This window comes from Toxotes jaculatrix, chromosome 2 (genome assembly GCF_017976425.1).
Source record: "Toxotes jaculatrix isolate fToxJac2 chromosome 2, fToxJac2.pri, whole genome shotgun sequence".
NCBI lineage: Eukaryota > Metazoa > Chordata > Actinopteri > Toxotidae > Toxotes > Toxotes jaculatrix.
The window spans coordinates 19,667,240-19,688,746 of record NC_054395.1 but is presented as its reverse complement, the minus strand read 5'-3'; the positions used below and the strand labels follow the sequence as shown (position 1 = coordinate 19,688,746).

Genomic DNA, 21,507 nt, shown 5'->3' with positions numbered 1-21,507 from the left:
TAAAATGACTCCCTACACATGTTTCCCCACTCTTTTGCCCACACACACTCGCATACGCGCACACATGCATGCCAACCACTAACATGAATATACTGTATCTAAAAGCCATCCTTCGTCTCTGCAGGGAGTCCATGTCATTACAGTACATGACCAGCAGAGGGCAGGCTCCACCACGGCTAGACTAGGACTCCGAATGCTTTCTCCTCCATCATTCCCAGTCCTCCTCTGTCCCTCAGTCTGTCTCGATGAGTCTTTATCTGTCTTTCTGTGTGACGCGCCTGCACCCTAGTCTTCACAGTGCGGACACCTTCACAACGTTCTGGTGGGTGGGGCCCGCCGGCAGATGAGCATCGCCCTCAGGGGTCGTCACTGGCGGTGTGGGAATGCTGATGATTGCTGTGGTAATCTGGCTGCTCTGGCAGTTCAGGGGTGCTGGTTCGTCCACGCGCATGTTCAGACTGGAGCGGCTATAGGGAAAGGAGGAGAGGAAATCAAGCATCAGGACAGTCCTACATAATTTGAAATAATTCATCAAAAGTCAGCCATGGCCTTTCGGGAGATGGGTTTGTGACTGAAGGTTCGTGTCCCACATCAATTGTGGTTCAGGAGAAGGGGATGAGAAATACTCCTCTCTCCTTCCACAACTTCCTCTGAGGTGCCCTTAATCAAGACAGTTAATCCCTTAGATGTTTTTCAAACTGAACAAGCCCCAGAAAATCCTATGTTTAAATCAAATCACCATTAGTGTGAATGGATCCACATTACTTATCCAAAAATCCCCAAGGTTTTATGTCTGGGTTTTTTAAAGCTCCACCAGACTATATTTTTGACATGACCATCAAATCAGCTGACCCAGTTTAATAGTAATGGGATGCTAGTGGTGCCAAGCCCACAGCTGAGCTCAGTGCCTGATCTGAAAGGTTCGTCTCAGATGGAAGTTGCTTCAGCTGGAAAAGGGGACATAGGGAGAGAAGACAGGTGGAGTTTTACTACTGTTCATAGCCATCAGGGCCACAGTGTGACAAAGTGAACCATTCTAACCAAATGACTCAGTATAATGTTTAATGTGATGCTTGTAGAACCAAACCCACTGAGCATCTCTGCAGCTCTGCACAGCTTTCAGCTGCTCATAAAATGGGTTGCAGCAGCCTTTTCTAGCAAACAACAGAGAGTCAAAGTAAACAGTGGCTGGTGAAGACATTTGAGTGCCTCTCAAACTAAACACGTTTTCCTCAGGAGCTTGCCAAGCCAGCGGTGAGAGGTGAATAGATCTTCGGCAAACATTTATCAAATGACCAGAAAAGCATCCCAATGGGATGCTCACGTTGCTCTGTTTCTTCTGGGTGTGTAAGTAGGCAGTTGCTTGCAGACAGGTCAACTATGCGCACATCAAAAGCTGATTGTGATGATTATGGCTGTTGATCAGTTTGATTTCGTCTTACTGGCTAGTAGTTGTCAAAAATTTTTTTTTTAATTATGTCGCTTCAGTAAATTAGCAGTTTGTTGTCAGTTGCCATTAGTCATGGTGGCTAATTAGGCTAATTGTAGCTAGTGGTGGACAGCGTTTATTGCTGGCCAGTAGCCATTAGCTCTATCTGGTTAGGAGGTACTTGCTTAGAAGTTGCACTACAGTACAAATTATGAAAGGCCCAAGAAAGTTTTGATTTTCAGTGCTTGTTTTGTTCATGTTCGTCTGAATACAAATGCTACTGAACAAATTCCACATTCTCATTCCAAAATATTTTTACTAGGCAGGCTGAAGGAAAATGAGCATGATTGAATAACTGAACAGCAACTCTTTGTCAAAAAGGAACCTCGCAGTGTGAGAACTATAACCAAGAATGTATTTTTTTTTTCTTTAAACTGATTTCAGAAACATCACAGCAAACAAACAAACAAACAAACAGACATAGGAGTCTTTTTGCCCTGTCCTTTGGGCATCCTGATCTTACCTGGTGCTGAGGGGCTGGATGTGGATGGTGCTGAGCTCCTGCAAACCTTGTTGGTGTGTGTGCGTGTGTGTCAAAGGCTGCATGTGTGCTGGGGCACTGGCATTCGGTAAAGGGGTGTGGTGCTTCTTGCTTCGGCGGGTGCAGCATGTGCCCGTCACGCCATCTTGGCTGGAGAGGGAGGGGCTTCGCGATGGGTAATTCTGCAGCCCCGCCTCCAGGTAGCTCTGCTGGTAATACTGTTCATCCACAAACTCGTGGTTCTGCAAACAAAGACAAAGAGGACAAGACCGGCAAAGGGAAAAAGACAGAGAGAGAGAGAGAGTCATAAAAAAGATGTGACATTTACAACATTTGTATTTATGACTATGTACTGCGTATGGCTTGATATAGTCTGTCATTTTCCGCTTCATAGCCTGGGTCAATAAGTCCTCTGAGAGTGTGTGATTATTTTTTTTTATATAGGTAAGTGTGTCCGTGTGTGTGTGAGTGTATGCCTGAATACAGTGGAAACATTTTTTTAGTGTTCTTGGGCTTCAGTTCAGAATCAATTTTCCATAGTCTGAGTTCCTTAAAGTGGCTATAATCAATACTTGTGTATTAACACTGGATCACATGACTACTTGTATGTGAATGGGGCTGCTTGTAGTGATGAACTCAATTCATCAACTAAATCTGAGTGTCCCATCAGCTAGCCAGAGCTTTACAGTGTCTTTCAGATCTTTGTTTTGGCTTTATGGACCACAGCTGTTTTGGTTCACTCTCACTTCTCCTATTGGTGTTGTTTTTGGCCATGGCAGTTGTTTTCAGCCCAAAAAAAATTCCGAAGATACACTGTGCTCAAAATACCCAGCTCCAAACAGCGGTCAAAATTAAGAGACTAGCTGGCGAACACTGCGGAGCATTTAGCAGCTTAAGAGCCAGGTGATTCCCTCAGGAATTGTTGGAGAGCAAGAGGAGGAGGACATAAATTCAATTCTAAATTAATTCATGTAGCTCCTCCAAGTGTCAAACAAATTTTATTTCAGGTTTAACCTACATTCCTACTGGACTTCTTGTGGTCCATTTTCACACATAGTACAGTGAAGAATGAGAGTCTGGGTGTGTGCGTGTGCATCAGCGGCATGTTAGGTGATTTCACTTGCCATGCGCTGAGCTGTGCCAGGCTGAAACACACAGTGCGTCTGTATCATATACCGGCAGATAAGCGTGTGTCATAAGGGAAATGCAGTGTACTGGACGTCACGCTACAGTGAGCCGCACTTGCCCATGCACATACAAATACTGTGGATCTATACACAAAACGCCTGGTTGTCAATTACTTTCACCTAATCAGCTACAGCCAGAGAGAATGGTATGGATGATCGCACAATTTGGGCTTTTACAGTGATATTAAATTAACCTCACAGCTGAAATGTATGTGTGATTCTGGAAAAAAATCAAATGTGTATTTAATATGCGTGTGTGTGTGTGTGAACTCACAGTGGTTTTCTCCAGACAGTGCAGCAGGTGGTGGTGCTGGCTCTCTAATAGAGAGGTAGACTTACTTAACCGTTGCTCCTCCTCAGTGGAACTCTGTAACACACACACACACACACACACACACACACATACAAAATGAGTGCTAGGCTACATTTTCTTTTAGGAAGACACTAATCAGATGTGGGATGTGTGCGGCCGGCTGCTGTCTCAGTACCTGATCTGAAAGGTTCATCTTGTATGGAAGTTGCTTCAGTTGGAGAAAGAGACAAAAGGAGAACAGACAGGTAGAGTTTTACTGGTGTTCATAGTTCAGCGTTGAGAACAGACAGCCGTCAGGGCCGCAGTCATGCCAGCGAGAAGCAGGGAACATTACTATTCTTACCCTGAGAGGCATGTCTGCTAACATCAGTGGAGCCAGTGCATTGATCTGTGCTGGAAGGGAGACTTCTAGCACAGCTCACCCCTAATGGATATACAGTATATACAATTCATATAAAAAAAATTTCCATTGTGACATTTTGCCTCCATCTCTGTTATGGCAAAGGCTGGCTACAGACAACTCATTAATGACTTGTTTTCCATATTCCCTATTTTTTTATGCCATGGCTTGTTTACATGTTTTTTTGTGTATGTATCTGTATGTGTAGTTCTGGGCTGGCTTGGATACGCAAGTCATATCTGGGCAGTGGTGAGGTGAGTCAGAGAGTGAATGGATTATGGACTGTTGTGCTTCATCTAGGAAAGTAAAGAAACCAGCCGACATGACTAAAACAACATTTTGATTAATACTCAGCAGTTCATTTGCTTATATTTTTCCAGTCCATATGTTTATATTGTTTTGTTAGACAAATAAATCATTTTAGGTCCAGGTCTTGAGGAAGAGTTAAAGCTTGTAGAAAACATTTCCTTTGTGCAGACAAGAAAGATCATATTCAAACACATACACAATACATACTCAATATAAAAGGCTTTTAACATTATGTTACTTGTTTGCTTTAAGTACACTCTGATTCCCAGGTAGTATTTGGAACAAATGCCTTTTTTTATTTCTGCCTAGATGAATATTTGCTAACAGGATTTGAAATTTAATGTCCTTATACATCTAACATCCGAGGGTACAGTTTGTGGAAGAGCTAGTGCACGGAAAACTCAGATTACTCTGCATTATTGTCATAAATATTAGCCATAATAGCCCTTGCTTCAGCCCGGGGAGATGTCTCTTGAGTATACGACAGAAGGCCATCACTGATGTTGTCAGAAGTACAGCAGTATTTCATATACACAGATTTTCAATGGCTTGCATCAGTCTTTCCAAGCAGCATCTGTAGTTGAGCTGTTTATAAAAAAACAAAGCCAAGAAATACTGCCCTGATCCTACATGCTCCACAGCACCGCCGAAAGGCAAGTAAAATGCCATGTTTGGAAGATTTGTAGTAGCAATTTTCTGTTTGTTAAGCGGGCGGCTGGTGTTGTAAGCAGAAGCTTCTTTGCTGAGAGGGTACATTCCTGCACTGATAGCTCGGTTTGTCCTCGCCAGTACCGCTCACCTGTGTTCAAGCTGCTTATCTGTACCTAACACAGCAGTAAAACACAGCTGTTTAGGCTGAGTTATTTCTGTCTTTCTCTATACATGCGACTGCATATGCCCATATCAGCAGTATGTCTGGAGGCGGCTGTGGCTCACCACCCAGGTGGCCACCATACTGCAGAGTGGAAACAGCTTGATCTGCCGAGCGACAAAACACACTCTGTCGCTCCGCGTGGTGCTGTACATGTTGTTAGTAAATAGCTGCCTTAAAATTATACTTAAGTTGGACGACAGTTAACATTTTATTGACCGTGTAGCTCCATATATAAGCTTATGAGCCGTTAACTGTCGACTCTGGACATAAAGCGTCACAGCTGTGACATTTATGTGAGCAGACAGCACAGGTGACTGACGACTCATGATTTTAAATGGCTGCACAATATAGAAGAGGGAAAATAAGCTCTCTTGTTGCGTTTCCATTGACAATGATAATTGTGATTGTGATATTGAGTCAGGGCTATTTTTTTTATTTTTTATCAATTTTTGAGACAAGTGTGAGTCTCTCCTAGGGCCGTTTGGTCAAGAAATCTTCAATCTTAAAATGAAAATAAAAAAACAAAAGCAACTTTATCAGTCAATATTTACCGACAATCTTTACTCATGACACTTTGCATTTGCGATAAATGGAGACATACCCACTCATATAGAATGTACACTGCAGCCTTTGCAATGTATTCTCTCTAAAGGCAATATCAATAGAAATTTGATGCATTACTTAGCCATGCTTATAAAGATAAGGACTGGTGCCATCTGATTCTATCCTCAGCACTGCTACTGAGAGAGAGAGAGAGAGAGAGAGAGAGAGAGAGAGAGAGAGAGAGAGAGAGAGAGATGGAGAAAGATGCACATGGAGCGAGAGAGAGCAAGAAGCACTTGTTTTTGTTTTTGCGCTGTGTCAGCCCCGGGCCACTGAAGTGTTTGTGAACCACAACATTTTGGTGAAGCATGGAACATCCTTGAGTTGTGTTTACATTTCTTGCTGCATTGCCTAAAGCCCGTTCCTCAGATGGGCAGCTGGGCTCAGGGATGCTCACATTAGAAATGCCACTTTACTGAATGAGATCACGGTTAGCTGCTCTGATGAGACGCTGGGTGCATTCTAAGAACTGATCATTGAAGGATGGACAAGCAAGGCCTGCGTCCCCATGATTTGCTTATTGCCAATTTTGAAATCCTAAGAACCAGTTTTTCCAAGAAGATGCAGAGGTCAGGCTTTTGTATTATCAGTTAAAAAAACAAACAAACAAACAAAAAAAAACACAAATGTAACTGTGTCATGTGTGGTTGGGTAATCCATGAGAAAAACCACGATGAGGCACCAGTGAAGCATATGTGGTCTCTGTGTGGTTCAGAGGCTTTTCTTACCGTGAGCTCTAGAGCTTCGTTGAACAGGCCGTTGCGCTTGCTGTGGAGGAAGGCACTGGAGCTTCCCGTCTTGGATATTCGTATCCTGGCTAAACGGGCTTTCTGCAAAGAGCAAGAGACCATAGAAGCCACCTGTTAGTCAGTGCTTATACCATACCTTATGTCAGAATGACTGGGTATCATCCTGACACGTCCCACTGACTGGAGCTACAGCACTTTCACATGCTTGATATTTTCGTTGTGATCTTATAGATCAAATCAAACATGTGCTACTAAAGCATTCACTCTTATCTCCTGAGATAAATTCACTCTGATCCCCTGTGATACTTATGAATGATTTATGGTGACTACACGATAACACCTTGGTTGGGTTGAAAATCAGTCAGAGAGGCAGCTAGGAGCAGAGCAGGTAAACCTTGTGTGAATTAAGCAGCTAAAGTGTCATTCTGTATTTAAAATAGCAAATTGAATTTATTTGGGCTGTTTTTGTGTTGCTGTGTTAGCGGATTTGCTTAGCAAAATAAATCAAGGAAGAGTCCAGACCCATAATGCTCGGCATCTTTATTCCTAAGCCACTATGTAAGTGTCGGCTTAAATGCATCTTTAGTTATCAGACCTGCACAGCACGGTTAGTGAACAGTCCATTCTCTTTTCCTCTCTCTCCTTCTCTTTCCCTCACGCTGTCAAATGTCTCCTGTGAGGCAGTCAGCAGCAGTGAGGAACAGGAAAAGAGAAGGAATACGGGGAAGAACATAAAACAGTCCGGTCTTGGAGTGAATTCTTCACACATCAGTGGCTTTGACACAGTGGAAGGATTCTACTCCAACATCCTGTTCTTTTTTTTTTTTTTTTGCTCCACCTGAAGTGACCCGTTGCTACTGAATGTGTGTGAAAACATGTCTGAGGGCACATTAGTTTGCGGACACAATCCTGTGTGAAAATGTTGGTCTCAGCAAATCTCTCAGTCACCAGAATGACTGCTTTTACAGGACAGCGTAATCTGAGTCACTCGCTTCTCAAAGGCCCGCCATTTTCCCGTCAAAGTCAAGAGCCGGGTGTCAGGCTCAGTGCAGCTACAAAGTCTGTGTGCATGCGTGTGTTTCTGTTGCTTCGCTTTCCGCATTTTAAAAATAGAATGACGGATTCATTGAAGGGAAATTGGTAGAAGGATAATGTGAGCTGTGTAAATGACGAGCAGACACAGAGCTCGTTTAGTAGGAGGCCCATGCACTGCTGGGGGGTTAATTGAGTGTGGGGATGTGTGTTTGTATGCCTCCCTGTGGGCTAACACATGCACACCTCGTCTTCATGGCTGAATTTCCTTACACACACATATGAGCCATGCACAGTGCCAGCAGAAATACCTGGCTCAGTAAGAGTATGGTAATGTATGGTAATTCAAGCTCATTCCCTCGCTTGAGTTTCATTTAGAACACGGCCATGTTTGTTGACCTGCCAGTTGCTCACGCTGTGATTTAGTAATCTAAAGAGAGGCAGGGGAGATAAACAGGAATGCATGTGAACACACACATACACAGCGGCAAATCTATACAGTAGCATCTATAACACAAACCCAATGTGTTTCAAAACATCCTATTCTCCTGCATCTTTTGGCCTCTCTCATCCTCCCGCCTACTCTTCCTCCTCCTCCTGTTCTTCCTCCTGCTCTCCTTGACAAGTTCTCCTAACTCTCTTTCCTTTGTGCCCTCACAGCCTAACACCTATGTACATTTGTGCTGGCACAGCATTCCCACAGGCCTTTGGGATAACCCTTCTTTATGTTCTGGCATTGTGCTCAGCCAATGGGATTGTCTCTCTGGGGTCACCATGCAAACAGGAGCCTGTGACTGTGGCGATGGTTGCCAGGCAGCGCAGGGGTAATGGAGGGGATGTTAAGAACATGTCCCGCTAGATTGAATCTACTTCTGCGGTTCTCTGATAGATTCCCAGGGCCTTTGGGACCCGAGCGCTTGTGTCTAAGGCCCATCTGTGCTTTCAGGCAGAGCCACCGCACGACAGATTGAGCCTGAATTGCTGCTGAAGCATCACTGAGAGCACAGAGGAGTGTAAGGAAACCATGGGCACAGGACGTTCATTAACACCTACGTCTACACAGAATACCATGTGGAAAGTTACATGGCATTGAAACACACACACACAGCACACAGACTGAAAATTAAAATGTTCATTTCTATTACAGAAAATTTAAGAAAACTAAAAACATTTCTCAGCATTAGAACAGTATTTTCCCTCACACAGAACATTTTGTATTATTACTCACAGAAAGCTGCCATCATTTCAGATAATTCAGCATGAAGTGGTTGTAACTTCATTTAAAATGCTTTTAATGCAAAAGTTGTCTCTGGTAGCTCCAAGGTATTATACATTAAAATATTAGGACCCTTGTCACCATTTGTATCCCCTTGGTAAGCAAATGAGCATCTAATTAATACACAAAGGAGAGTAAATTCTGTCCCACAGCCTACAGATGTTGCAGTATTCCTCGTAGTACAATTCAGTTCACATTTAGACATCACCTTCTGTAGTCAAAAATAATCTGTACGTGTTTTTAAATGTATTGTTAATAGGTTTTATTATTAAGAGGAAGAAAAAAAACGGCCTTTGGGGAAATATCAAAAACACTACTTTTCTTCTCAGCGGCTGAACAGGATAACGTGCAGGACAAGACGTGTGTTCATGTTTGTAAGATAGATAAGACAGAGACTTTAGTAGGAAAGCTGACGTTGGCTGCTGTTCAAATAAATCTGTTGTTCTTGTGTTGCGTAGCAGGCTTCTGTCTTGTCTATGATCGAACAGTGACCTTACTGCTTTATGAAAATGTGGTTTAAAATGAAGCCATCTCATGTATGAAAACAAATTAAGAGAGCCCACAGTGTTCACACAAAATGACCAGACCAAAAAAAAAGTAAAGTATAAAATTAAATACCAACACAGGACACGTGAATTACAGAAAAAATGCTGTTTCATTTCAGTTTGAATTTAAAACCAATGGAAAAACAATAACTTCAGAACTAACTTCAAAAATCCCAAATAATGTAAGACGTGCCAACCAGCCATCAGAGTGTGATGCTCAGTATCACTGCTTGAAACGCTCCAGATGTTTTCACACACACACGAGAGCCAATCATCTGATCCAAACACCTTTTTTCCCCCCCTCTTTGTTTCCTTTCTTCCTGCCATGAAGCCATGATTTAGGATCAATCACACTTTAAAGATTATAGTTATAAGATGCAAGCCAGCACAAATGCTCCGTTTTAACACCATGCGCTGCCAGCTGAGGGATCTAAACTGGCAAATCCTCAAATGATTAAACAACGCTACATATCCACTTAGCTCTCCATGCTTTACTCCACTGAGCATTGCCAGGAAGTTTTGTTAGAAGTTCATTTTTTACTTGAAAGTAAAAGTTAAAAAATTCATGGCACTTTGTGAGTTACAGCTTTGCTAGACTGCCTGTATAGGATTTGGCTGAGTGAAAAAGTGGAGCAATCGAGCTATGAGACCAGATTAGGTTCTGCCTCAGGCCTGCCTTGGAAGCATACAAGTGAAAGAGGAGAACATCTGATGAGAAAGCACACGCCCATACACATATGGACACACACACAAACATACGCACACACAAATAGCCGTGGAAGAGTCTCATTTTGTTTTGCAGCTGCCACTCATCTTAAGAGTTGCCTTTATACATGCTGACATTTCTGCCACAAGGAAGTAAGTCAGTTACTTCCTCTGAGGTGTGTTGCTTTATGATAAAACACACACACACACACACACACACACACACACACACACACACACACACACACACACACACACACACACACACACACACACACACACACACACAAGCACACACACAAACACAGAAAGATAGACAGCAAGAGAGAGACAGTGACACAAGCAAGACGAAAGCCTGAGAAAAAGGAGTATGGGGCCATGGAAAAACTACTTACAAATGTGAATGAAGAGTTGTGTAACTGTATCTCATGTATGTCTATGTAATCAGATTTATAAATGAGTATAAGTATCTCTTAATGTGTACTGAGGTTTTTAAATGCGTACAGGAATCGGCAAATTTCAGAATCAGTGTGTATGCGATCACATTTGTAAATGCAAGAGTACCGAGACTTGTAAATGTGCAGACAAATCTGTAAAGAAGTACATAGATATTAATGGATGAAAAGTATTTTGCTCCAAGAGCTGGAAATGCAGACAAATCACCTGTCAGCAGGAGCACCCCAGTGGTTTTCACTGAGGTCAAGCCATCATTTGCATTTCTGTGGTCAAACCAGCCACCCCTAAATTTGGAGTGCACCAGTATTCTGACCTTTATGGTAAATGCACTCAAATGGCCCAGAGCGAGCTGACATGCAGGGTTAGCAACTGTTTTCTTTCATTTTTCTCACTTTCCAAAGACAAGTGTTGCAGTATGAAAATCTTACCTGCAGAGAGTCTATGAAATCTTAATTGTACCAGAACCCACCACATACAATACAATTTATCATCATACTGCGGCGAGGTTAGCTCAAGGGTACACGTATGACTATGTATGGTTTTCAAAATAAAGTGCATATGTACAAATATGGAAATAAGATTAATTGGATTATAGTCATAGCAAGCATAAACAAGTTACTTGTATCCCTTATAAATAAAAAAATGTAAGGGAAATAACTTCATTCATTGATGTTACGTTGAAAATCTTACGTCTACTTAAAAAAAAATCAATTTGGAAGTCAGTAAAGGAAGGAGGCTTTGAATGATGGCAGGAATTGATTCTGAGGAAACCAAGTCCACTGACTCCTTTGGTCCACAGATATCTGCCTCTGTAGCAAAGACAGCTTAACCTCAGGCTAACACCACTCAGAGACAAAATACCTTTGCTAAGCCTGGATTACCTTCTCCTTATAGAAAAAGGTACAGCTGTGTTCTGCAAGCTGCTGTGATGCTGATATTTAGGAAGATTTTTTTTTTCTTTCACTAAGGACATAATTCATAACACAACTCTTGACCCAGCCCCCTTCAGTGAAGTTCCCCAACAACATTCCTCCACCCCTCTTTTTGGCTTTTTGCAACGTGCAGACGACTTTATTGATTGTCTAGAAGGGAAAACACTCTCAGCCAGAGGTCATCTCCACCTTTTGACTTCAACCTTCTGAGGGAGGGCTAAAACCAATAGTGAGACGATTTAGAAAGGGAGTGGGAGGGAGGAAGGGGACTTGTTTTTGTTTTGTTTTGTTTCTTCCATGTCAGCCCTCGAGCCATTGTAGTAATCATGAACCGCAACAGACAGTAATTTCACTATAAACTAAGTCTGAGGACAATAACTGGTCCAAGGCAGTAAAATGATGATAGCAATTGAATTTTTACAGAGGTAGGAACAATAATGGGAAACAAACAATGAGAGATATGTATAGATTTTGCAACAACGGAGGCTAGATTCATGATTTACAATTTTTAAGGCTCAGGCACAAATACGACCTGGTTACACGATTATGTTTCAGGTTAAAATAAGTACTTTGTGACAGTTAGATGGTTAAAGTTACAGAATGATTGGTTGTGCTTAAAAACAAAAAGGTAATTTTCAGCTGGACACAAGAAAAGAACAATAGTCTCCTCTGTTGAAGTCTGATGCTCTGGTGACCCATCCATCCATCCATCCATCCATCCACCCCAGCCTCCTCCCTATGTAGACATTGCTGCTCCACGACAATAACAACTGTTAAAAGCTGACATGGGGTCAAGGTGGTTCTTTAAACCAAGGTTCAAGACCATCTGAGAGGACTTGGTTGGCTAAGGGGGCAGAATTGTGATTGTGAGTTTGGGTTAAAGGTAAAGATTGATCAGGGTGAACAGAACGTAGAGTAAGATGAAAAAAGGCCCCCTTATTGTCTCTTTCAGTAACACACATCGAGCGAAGCCATTATCGCTGCATTATCGCTGCCGCTCTCTATCACAGTGAATGAAACTACATAAATATAGCCACTGCACAGAATAGTTCCATAATGAAAGAGTGTAAAAATGTTACTTGAAATTCAATTAAAGCATGAAGTCAAAAGTCCAACACTGAAAAAAATCTAGGTATCTACATTGGGGGGGCTCCAGCTAAAACCTTGAGTCCGTCATAAATCCAGCTTTAAGGACATATTCACAGACCCAAGGAAACAGATGAGACTACCATAGATTCACTTAGTTCTGCTCATTTTAATTCCTGCCCCCTCCCTTCTAATCCTTTTGTATCACTTGCCCTTGGTGATTCTCCATTTAAATCTTGCCCTCTTTTAGGTGTAATACTCTGAATTTGTAATCAGTCCTACCTGAGGATATTATTACCTTTATGCAAATAAGCTCTGAGGAGCAACAAAAGAGTAACCCCTGCAGATTGGACACTCTGTTTCGGATCACTTTATGAGACCATGTATAAAGAAAGGGAAGGATTTAAAGTCAGTGTTTAATTCACCATAGAACAAAAGAAGTGACAGTGAATGACTACAGGGAGGCAGTATATGTCTGCGTCTCAGCTGTATGTTCATTCTTGCCACACAGCAACTAGTGGCATCTTCATGTATCTTTCCTTTGTGCGGTGAGATAGATCAGGGGCTGTCTCTCTTCCACCACCCAGATGGATGGCTAATTGTAATGGGAGCCCAGAACAGCTAACAATTAGACCTGAACGAAGATGGATGTGGATGGGATGTGAGAGGGATGTGGGGCAAAGCATGTAAGGAGAAAAAAAAAGTGGGGGGGGGGCGAAGACAGGAGGTGAACAGAGGAGAATGGAAAATGCTGAGGGACTAATGCTGCACTTTCTCTCCTCAATAATTCCCCCTCCCTTTCCTCCTGTCTGCTCTCCCATCTTCGTTTAAGTACTGTGAAAGGCAATCTTGAATGGCTATCCCATTTTACTCTCAGTTAAACATAGCCTTATTCTAAGAAATGAACTGAGGAAGAATAGATTTTCTGTGAAATATAACCATGTGCGGGTAATAAATGCTGAGCAAATGACGTTTTGCTATGGTAAATGACCAGTGACACTTGCAAATGGTTGGTTTAATGGCTCAGAAGGTCATGTGTCATTAATGTTATGGAGCATTAAAGAACAATACATGTTATGGAGAGGTTAGTAATGGGGTATTGAAGGATATGGCATGTCTGAGTAATGCTTGAGTGGGGAATTAAAGATCAGTTGTGATTAGCAGTTGAAGAGTGGACCATACAATGATAATGGCTCAATCATACACCATCTACACTGGGATTACCATCTTTTATAGTGTGACAGACTGTTGTCTGCCAACCTAGAGTCAAAGATCATGAAAGTAAAATGATGTAACGTGCACTGAGCTGAACACATGTCAACTGACAGACAGAACCACATTACCTTCTGTAGAATAAAATGAGACAAAAAGAAAAGGCTGATTTAGTTAATAGCCAGATGGGATGAGAAATTCAATACATGCTTCACTGATTTTAAAGGGGCAAAGTGCAAGAATTTGCCAACTGTTGAATTCATACTCCAAACAAAACGGAGGCAGCATATATCCAGAAAGCTGAGATTCCCACCCCCATTGTAACGAAAATACAAATGCACTCTTCAGTTTGCAATACTCGGACTGGCCATCAGATATACTGGGACAAATCGTCAAAAAAATCCATTGTTTTTACCACTCTCTCCATGTACCTGTCGTTCTTGTGTGCACGAGAGCATGCTGAGCGTCCTCTAGGTTCCAAGACTGGGCTCAGTGGCCACTCACAACCAGGGTTCAACCCTCAACCTCATGCTGAGCTAACGTTAGCTTGAATAAATCTAACCTCAGCATAGAGAAGCTGTCGACATGTTGCTAAACCTGCGTGGACTGGAGAATAATGCTTTTCACACATCTGCAACACAGGTTTATAGCCTACTCGCAGTTACTACTACTTCATCCTCTCATGTTGAACTGAAGGCAGACTGGATGCAACAGTGACTCACTATCGCCTCTTGAGGTACAAAGGGGCATTACAAGACAGGATGGCCTGGGGCTACCTGGTTAGAACGCTAAATTCAGTACATATCTCTGCAACACAATACATAGATGTCTTCGACATAAAATCACAACTCTTTAAATTCTGTTGATAATCTTGGTTAAATTTTGAATATTTAAAACTAAAATACTTACATATTTACCCTTTAAACACACAAGCTTAACTGCTAAGCAACACTTAATCCTGTGGGCTAATTAAAGACAGAGTTTGCACACAGATTACATCTACTAAATGCTCTAAAATATAACATTTGAAAACCTATCATCATCCTTGGCACTTAGACATTGACTTGCTGTGGTAATAACTCTCTCAAGGATCAGGCACCCAGTTGGAATATTATTATGAAGGCAATAATAAGGCATTTGAGTCAGGCTTTAATGAAATGGAGAAAGAAAACATATCCGTTGGATGTATGGGTGCTTGAGCAAATCGCTGACCTCACTTCAGGTGACTTCAAAGTGCCTGAGGGAGTCATTTAGTGCTGGTTAATGACGACAGCACTGTCATGCTACACTGGTCAGTTGGTTGGTACTTCTAGAGGTGTGCGTGTCTGGTACTGAGCACTGTGTGGGACACTGTGTGGGACACTGCACCACACTGCGGCTCATTGGAGAACACACAGGAAGGTGAAACAGACGAAGGTCAAGCCTAAACTGACAGGAAGTATGGTGGACACACACACACGCACACACACACACACACACACACACACACACACACACACACACTTGGACATGAATTCATGCACTCAAACAGATGCGCATATATACACAAGCAAACAGACACACACCTTCCTTCGAGCCAGCACCTCATCTGGGTGATAGCTATTTCAGGAAAGAACACAGCATTAGGACACACATCGCCTCCAGCTCTACCCCCCTTTCTACTCTTCTCCTGCCTCTCTCCTTCTCCCGCCTTCCTTCTGGCCTTCCTTGTCACCGGTCCTCTCCTCTCCTCTCTCTTTTCTGTGTCAACAATATACATCTCATCGGCTCCAACCTGTTTTCAATCAAGATAATTTTCTCAACCTTCCAACCCTCTTTCTGCCTCCCTCTGTCTCCCCCTCCCCTCTGCGTCTCTTTTCCTCCTTGCACACTTGGCTGTGTTACACCAGAGTCTTGCTTAGCAGACAAGGTTACGGTTAGTTAAGACTGGGCAGCGGTCAGGCCACGGTCGAACTGCAGGACTTTAAACAGATTTAAACTACAACCAGAGAGCATGTGCAGAGATGGATGGCAGTAATCACAGAGAGGGTGAGATAGGGAGGGGGAGAGGGGTTTGTGGGGGAGGAATGAGAGGAATGGGGGGGTGGGTGGAAACAGAGGAGCAGAGCTGAGGGGAGAAGAGAAGAAATAAGCAAAAAGGGTGAAAAAAGCCTTGCTAGGGGAGGTGTGAACGAGAGTGATGAGAGAGAGGAATGGACTCTGAAAATATGTGTCAGTGTGTACATGTCTGCCAGATCCAAACAAACACACTACTATCTATCTCAGGAGAACAAAAACTGTCAGGCTTGCCCTCAAACTATGATTACCAGCCTAGTTTTCTATGCGCCCCTGCTGATGCTGCTGCACACTTTGGCTCATGGACACAGCACAACATGATTCTTTAAAGGTCTTAAGGCTGGGCTGTTTACCCGAAGGGAGATAGGATCTTTAAACCTTCCACAGTTTAAACACAAGTTTTCATAATCCATTTAAGAATCTGTGCCTGTGTGTGTTTTTGAGGCGATACTTACAAGGATAAAATCTCCTCAGAAGAACAGACCAACAAAGAAAATCATGTGAAGAGGGGAAATCTGCTGATTTTCAGTTCTTCTATCGGGCATTTTAGGGTTTAGACTTGGGTTTTTGCGTAAGATTGGAGTAATGATGACAGGTTGTGGAAACGGATACACTGGTTTGGAGGAACCTGATATTTTCTTCTAAGAGTCAGAGCAGTATGCTTAGGTCAGCTCAGGTCATGGATATTCATGGAATCGAGTAATAGCTCAATGTTTTATCTCTGAAGCCTCTGAAAATTGATTTTTAAATATTCATGACTCAAACATACAAAAATCTGCTTCTTTGAGACTGTGTTTGAATCAGTCTGTGTTTTAATCATTTTAGCCAAACTTTGATTCAAATGTTGCTGAATCCTGATGGTTGCCTATAAGAACACATCTTTCTCCAGCTGAGCCCAACCCACTTCAAATCAATGAGAGGAGCCCAGACAACAATAGAAATCAGTCATGTGAAATAAATAAAACTACTTTATCTTTGGCAGAAATTTTTGTGCTGATTGATACAACATATATTTTAGTATCTTTAACAATTTTTCTCTGCAATGTTTTCAAAACCATATTAAAAAAACCCAGCACCACTTTCTAATAACTTATGAACGTTTTATAAGTTGTAACTACAGGTTTCATTAAAAGTTGATAAATGAATTATAGATGATAGATTAGTTACAAGCCATTACCAAGAACAGGTTTTGCATAGCCAGATGTTATAGCTGGTGTTTAACCTTTCCATTTGTTAGTAAGTATTTTGATGGTTCACACTTTCGAATAAACCATTAAGCCCGTCTGACTCTGGGTAAGAAGGATATATTCCTCTAAAACTCAACAAGGGTTGAATATGAAGGTCAGGGTTTAGGTATGCATGTCGAGGGTCAAGGGCCACCAAAGTGTGGTGACACAATGAATATGAATCACACGCCTCCTGCTAATGTGAATATATTGTAAGTGAATATACTTATACACACATCATCATTAGTCTTAAGGAAGATATGAACCCTGTAGAGTCCCTTCCTCTAGGGGAGAGAAACGTCAGGGCTCCCCTCTGGGCTGGAGGTCTGGAGGTCCAACCCTCTGGGGCCCAGTTGAAGGGAAATAAAACTGTGTTCACCTGTACCTTCTGCGCCCTCCGCTTGTCTGCTCTCTGGTTCTGGTGATAGATGCGGCTAAAGTTGGACACGATGACAGGGACAGGCAAGGCAATTACCAGCACCCCACTCAGAGAGCAGATTGAACCAAAGATCTTCCCTGCAATCGTCTTAGGAACCATGTCTCCGTACCTGTGAGAGGTGACAGGAAAGAAAGAGAGAATAAATTTAGTGAAACGTCTTATTATGCATTTAATAAAACTTGTCTGTGGCAGCTCAACCTTGTAGCCGCACATAGCTGACTGGAGGTCATTCACATTACAGACAGACAGACAGACAGACAGACAGACAGACAGACAGACAGACAGACAGACAGACAGACAGACACACACACACACACACACACACACACACACACACATTCACACACACACACACACAGATTGATTGCTGCCCATTCATTCTTCTTGTGTAAGACATTCATCTTTATTTTTTTATTTCTCCATGCTCCACATGTTCTTCCCCACCAGAGTAAAGCTTAACCTGAGGACTCTAACCTACCCCAAGAGACAAGGAGAGGAAGCTACAACCAAAACTTCTCTGTGAGTGAGTGGCACAGTGAAGTCCACTGACTCATTCACTGAGAGCAGATAATATTAACCTTTAGAAAGGAGAAAGAGGAGGACACGGTGAATGCCAGAGACATTTCCCAAAAGTCATTTAGCCCAATTCAATCTGAAATATTTGCAAGTCAAAAGCAATCCCGTCTCGAGTTCAAAGACAGACGACACAATTACAATAACTACATTAAATCCCTTTCTTCCAAGGAAGAAGCCACACTGCAGGAATCAACAGTGGACGAAAAAAGACAGAAGACAGAGGGGAAGAAATTGAAAAGCTAAAAGAGCACGACTTAAGTTGGAAAAGCAACCTTTATTTCTAATGGTGTTCATTTCTTATTCATGAGTAAAAAGAGCAGGTAATTTGTTCTTGTTTTCCAGCTAAACAAGAAGTTCTACTGAATTTATTAGAACTGACTCAGAGTCAGACTACAAATAAACCCGAAACAAATACCCTTTAAGCATCCAGCATTAAATATAATGATGTAAAGACTGACTGTGGAAAGATTTTCATGTTTACGTCACAGTAAGGCAGCATACTGAACATAATTCTTTTTGTCCTTCACAGTGAGTTGTATAAATCTGTAATTCACAGATACAATAATTGCTTTTCGTCGACCTCCACCCTTAATAAGTAATTCCTCAGAATTGCAAAAACAACTCTTTCTCTGTATTCATCAAATTCATTTCATTATTTGCAAAAACAGCCTCTCTGCTGCCCGTGGATTCAGGCTCTAAGAATAATGCTTGTTTTTTTTTGTTTTTTAATTAAATTATTATTGCAAATTCTAGATAATTCACATTTGTACTACAGAAATTTCTACAGAATATTCTCATCTCAAACTGTCTTTTGGGTAAAGGGACAAAGGAGTTAAATCATTCAGGGACACGCTCATCTGTGAACATAACTTTTGCAAATTTGTAGTTTGGTTGATGCACGGAGGCTGAAAGGAAGAGAGTCGCAGCAGAAGCAAAGCCGGAAAGACAGCGACAAAATGTTGCAAGGGAATCTGTCTCATCTCTGTTTCATCACACTCACCCCTGTAGAAAGCAATGTGACGTGTCAGAAACAGTGAAAACTGAGAGATGTAGTGGTGTCAGTGAGCTGTACTGTGAATACACCACAGATAGCAGGAATTACAGAGGTTAAGATGTGCTCATACACTAATGCCAAGCCCTGGGTTTTGCATATGCATATATTACTGATATAAAGTATTGTTTAGTACATTTCTGAGCTACTTGAGTATTTTAATTAAATTCCACTTTCTACTTTCACTCAACTGCAATGCAGATGGAAAATATTATAATTATTTTTACTCCACTGCATGTATTTGGCTGCCAAAGTTACTTTACAGATGAAAATGATAAAAACCTGTAGTGAATATTTTTTCCTTCATAATGAGTAATTCTTACTCACACTTTAAAGAATATCTTGCTGGCAAAACCTGTAGGTTTTACTTGTAATGGATGACTTTTACATTGTGGCATTGCTATTTTCAGTTAAGTAAAAGATCTGTATACTTATTTCAGCACAGACATACAATATATACAAACACAAAAAGAGGATAAAAAGCAAAATCTTATCTCTGCATGATTTTGGTTTTTTTTCTCTCTTTTCTGGACATTCCTCTTTTCCATAGATTTTCACACTGCAAGCCAGTGTGTGACAGATGGAAAGGCACATTTTCACATGGAAGCTAACAACACAAGGACTGGCATCGGCCCCCTGATGCATGTGTAACGTATATTATAGGCCCCTATGGAATTGGCAGAGCACAGATCTAGTCAATCAACCTGTTACTGCAGCTAGGCACGCATCCATATGCAAAAACTGTCTCTCATACACATGTGGGCACACACACCAGTCTGCACATGTGGAGTTGTAAACCTCCACCAGACACACTGCAGTCCTTGCAAACAAAGTCTTAAAAATGATTTAAAAACGGAAATCTTCATAAATGTCAGTACTGCTGTGCTACTTTGGGTCCTGTTTAATCAGCACGCTTCACAGCAACAAAATGAAAATGAGTCTGTTTGTGTAGTAATGTCATTAAACAGTTAGAGAAACCCTATCAATACTTGAAATGTACTTCCAAGTCTTGCAGATACCCAGAAACATGTTGCTCAAGAGCACTCATCAAATTCATCCACTTTGACAGATCACAGGGAGTAGCACTGCTTGTTATTTGAAGACTTGGCACAGAGCACCCCAGAGGCTCTCCATAAATGAACAATAATCTGCTTAAGAAGTTGTCGTCGTGATAGTCGTTTTATAATCTAATGAAGCACTTCTGTCACAGTCCGTTGGAGATGGTAAAAATTCAGAATGGTAATACACACAAACCACGAATGCACAAAAAAAAAAAAAAAAAAATCCACTCAGTTCATTTTATAGGAGGAGGAGATGAAACAAGAGAAGAGACCTCATATTCATTAGTCACAGATTTCAGCAAATACAAGCCTAATATGAAGCCATTTAACTGGAGGGTGGTCTTTGCATCAACAAAGCAAAACACTGCCCACACACAGTGAACCGCTGGTCCACGGCCACAACTGAGCGTATACTTACAGGGAACATTCATCGTCTCTTCCAAGAACTTTAATGGCCTTTCTACCCAAATTAGGCAATAACAATCCCATCAGTGGTACAAAGGCCCTATCACTACAAAACATTTCATCTCCTCCCCTCCTCAGAAGATGTTTCCATTAGGAGGGATGAAAAGCTAATCATATTCATCTGCAAGCCTTCTTTAATAGGATCCTATCAGATTGCCTGATAGAGGCCCTTCTCTCCTAATGCTACAGTCAATTTGCCGCTCCCATTTAGTCAAGCTGGCCTGTGTCTGATGATACCATCTCTGAGCCATTATACATGACACATAGATAAAGTTGGGCTTGCACACATTAAAGAAAGAGAAAGCTGTAATAAGTGGTGTGCGTGTGTGAGCATGTGATAAGCGAGGTTAGATGTAATTTCTCTCCCTCGCGCCTGGATTAATGCCGGGGCCGTTTCTGACTTTGCAAGACGACACTGAGGGTGGGGAATGAGGTGGAGGTGGAGGTAAATGTCTCAGAAAGGAAGAAGATGGATAAGGAAGTACACTGGGAGGTGAGATATTTTCTCAGCAGATGCAGAGGACCCGTGGGTATTTTATTTTATTTTTCTCTCCATCAGCCCCTGCCCTCCCCTCTCGTTCATACCACACTCACACACAACCATGAGTTTGCTGTATATGTGTGTCCTCACATATAAACAAATACCGGATGTATGCACAGATCCCACATGCACACACACACACAGGTCAGGTGGGCAGGTCAGTCTTCGGTCAGGGTTGTCACATCCCATCACAGGCGGGCCAGGTCCCTGCGGGTTATAGTAATAAAGTCTAGGAAGGATAGATGGGAGGTTATTGAGTGGGACTGAGTGCTCTTGTGAGGTTATGTGTGATGGATGGGCTTATCAGAGATGGTCTAAGGGCTGACAGACACACAGATTTGTGATGATGGCAGGTCATGTCATGTTAGTTCGGGAAAGCACGGCTCACCCCCTTAAATTCACACTGATAAACCCAGTCAGCATACAGGTGTGATACAAAACAAC

At 42.0% G+C, this 21,507-nt stretch overlaps 1 protein-coding gene across 1 annotated transcript in view; it reads right to left on the bottom strand.

Annotated features, from left to right (window-relative positions):
- Nucleotides 1–292: 292 nt before the first annotated feature.
- The window catches only part of LOC121193793 (potassium voltage-gated channel subfamily D member 3-like), an 88,449-nt gene continuing 67,234 nt past the window's right edge, over nucleotides 293–21,507 (bottom strand). Inside the window, exons 2-6 of the mRNA XM_041056257.1 lie at nucleotides 17,316–17,478; nucleotides 6,392–6,486; nucleotides 3,432–3,522; nucleotides 1,953–2,212; nucleotides 293–467 (exon numbers count right to left, since the gene is read on the bottom strand). Of these exons, the coding sequence (XP_040912191.1) occupies nucleotides 293–467; nucleotides 1,953–2,212; nucleotides 3,432–3,522; nucleotides 6,392–6,486; nucleotides 17,316–17,478 (784 nt within the window). The remainder of the gene's footprint in view (nucleotides 468–1,952; nucleotides 2,213–3,431; nucleotides 3,523–6,391; nucleotides 6,487–17,315; nucleotides 17,479–21,507) is intronic.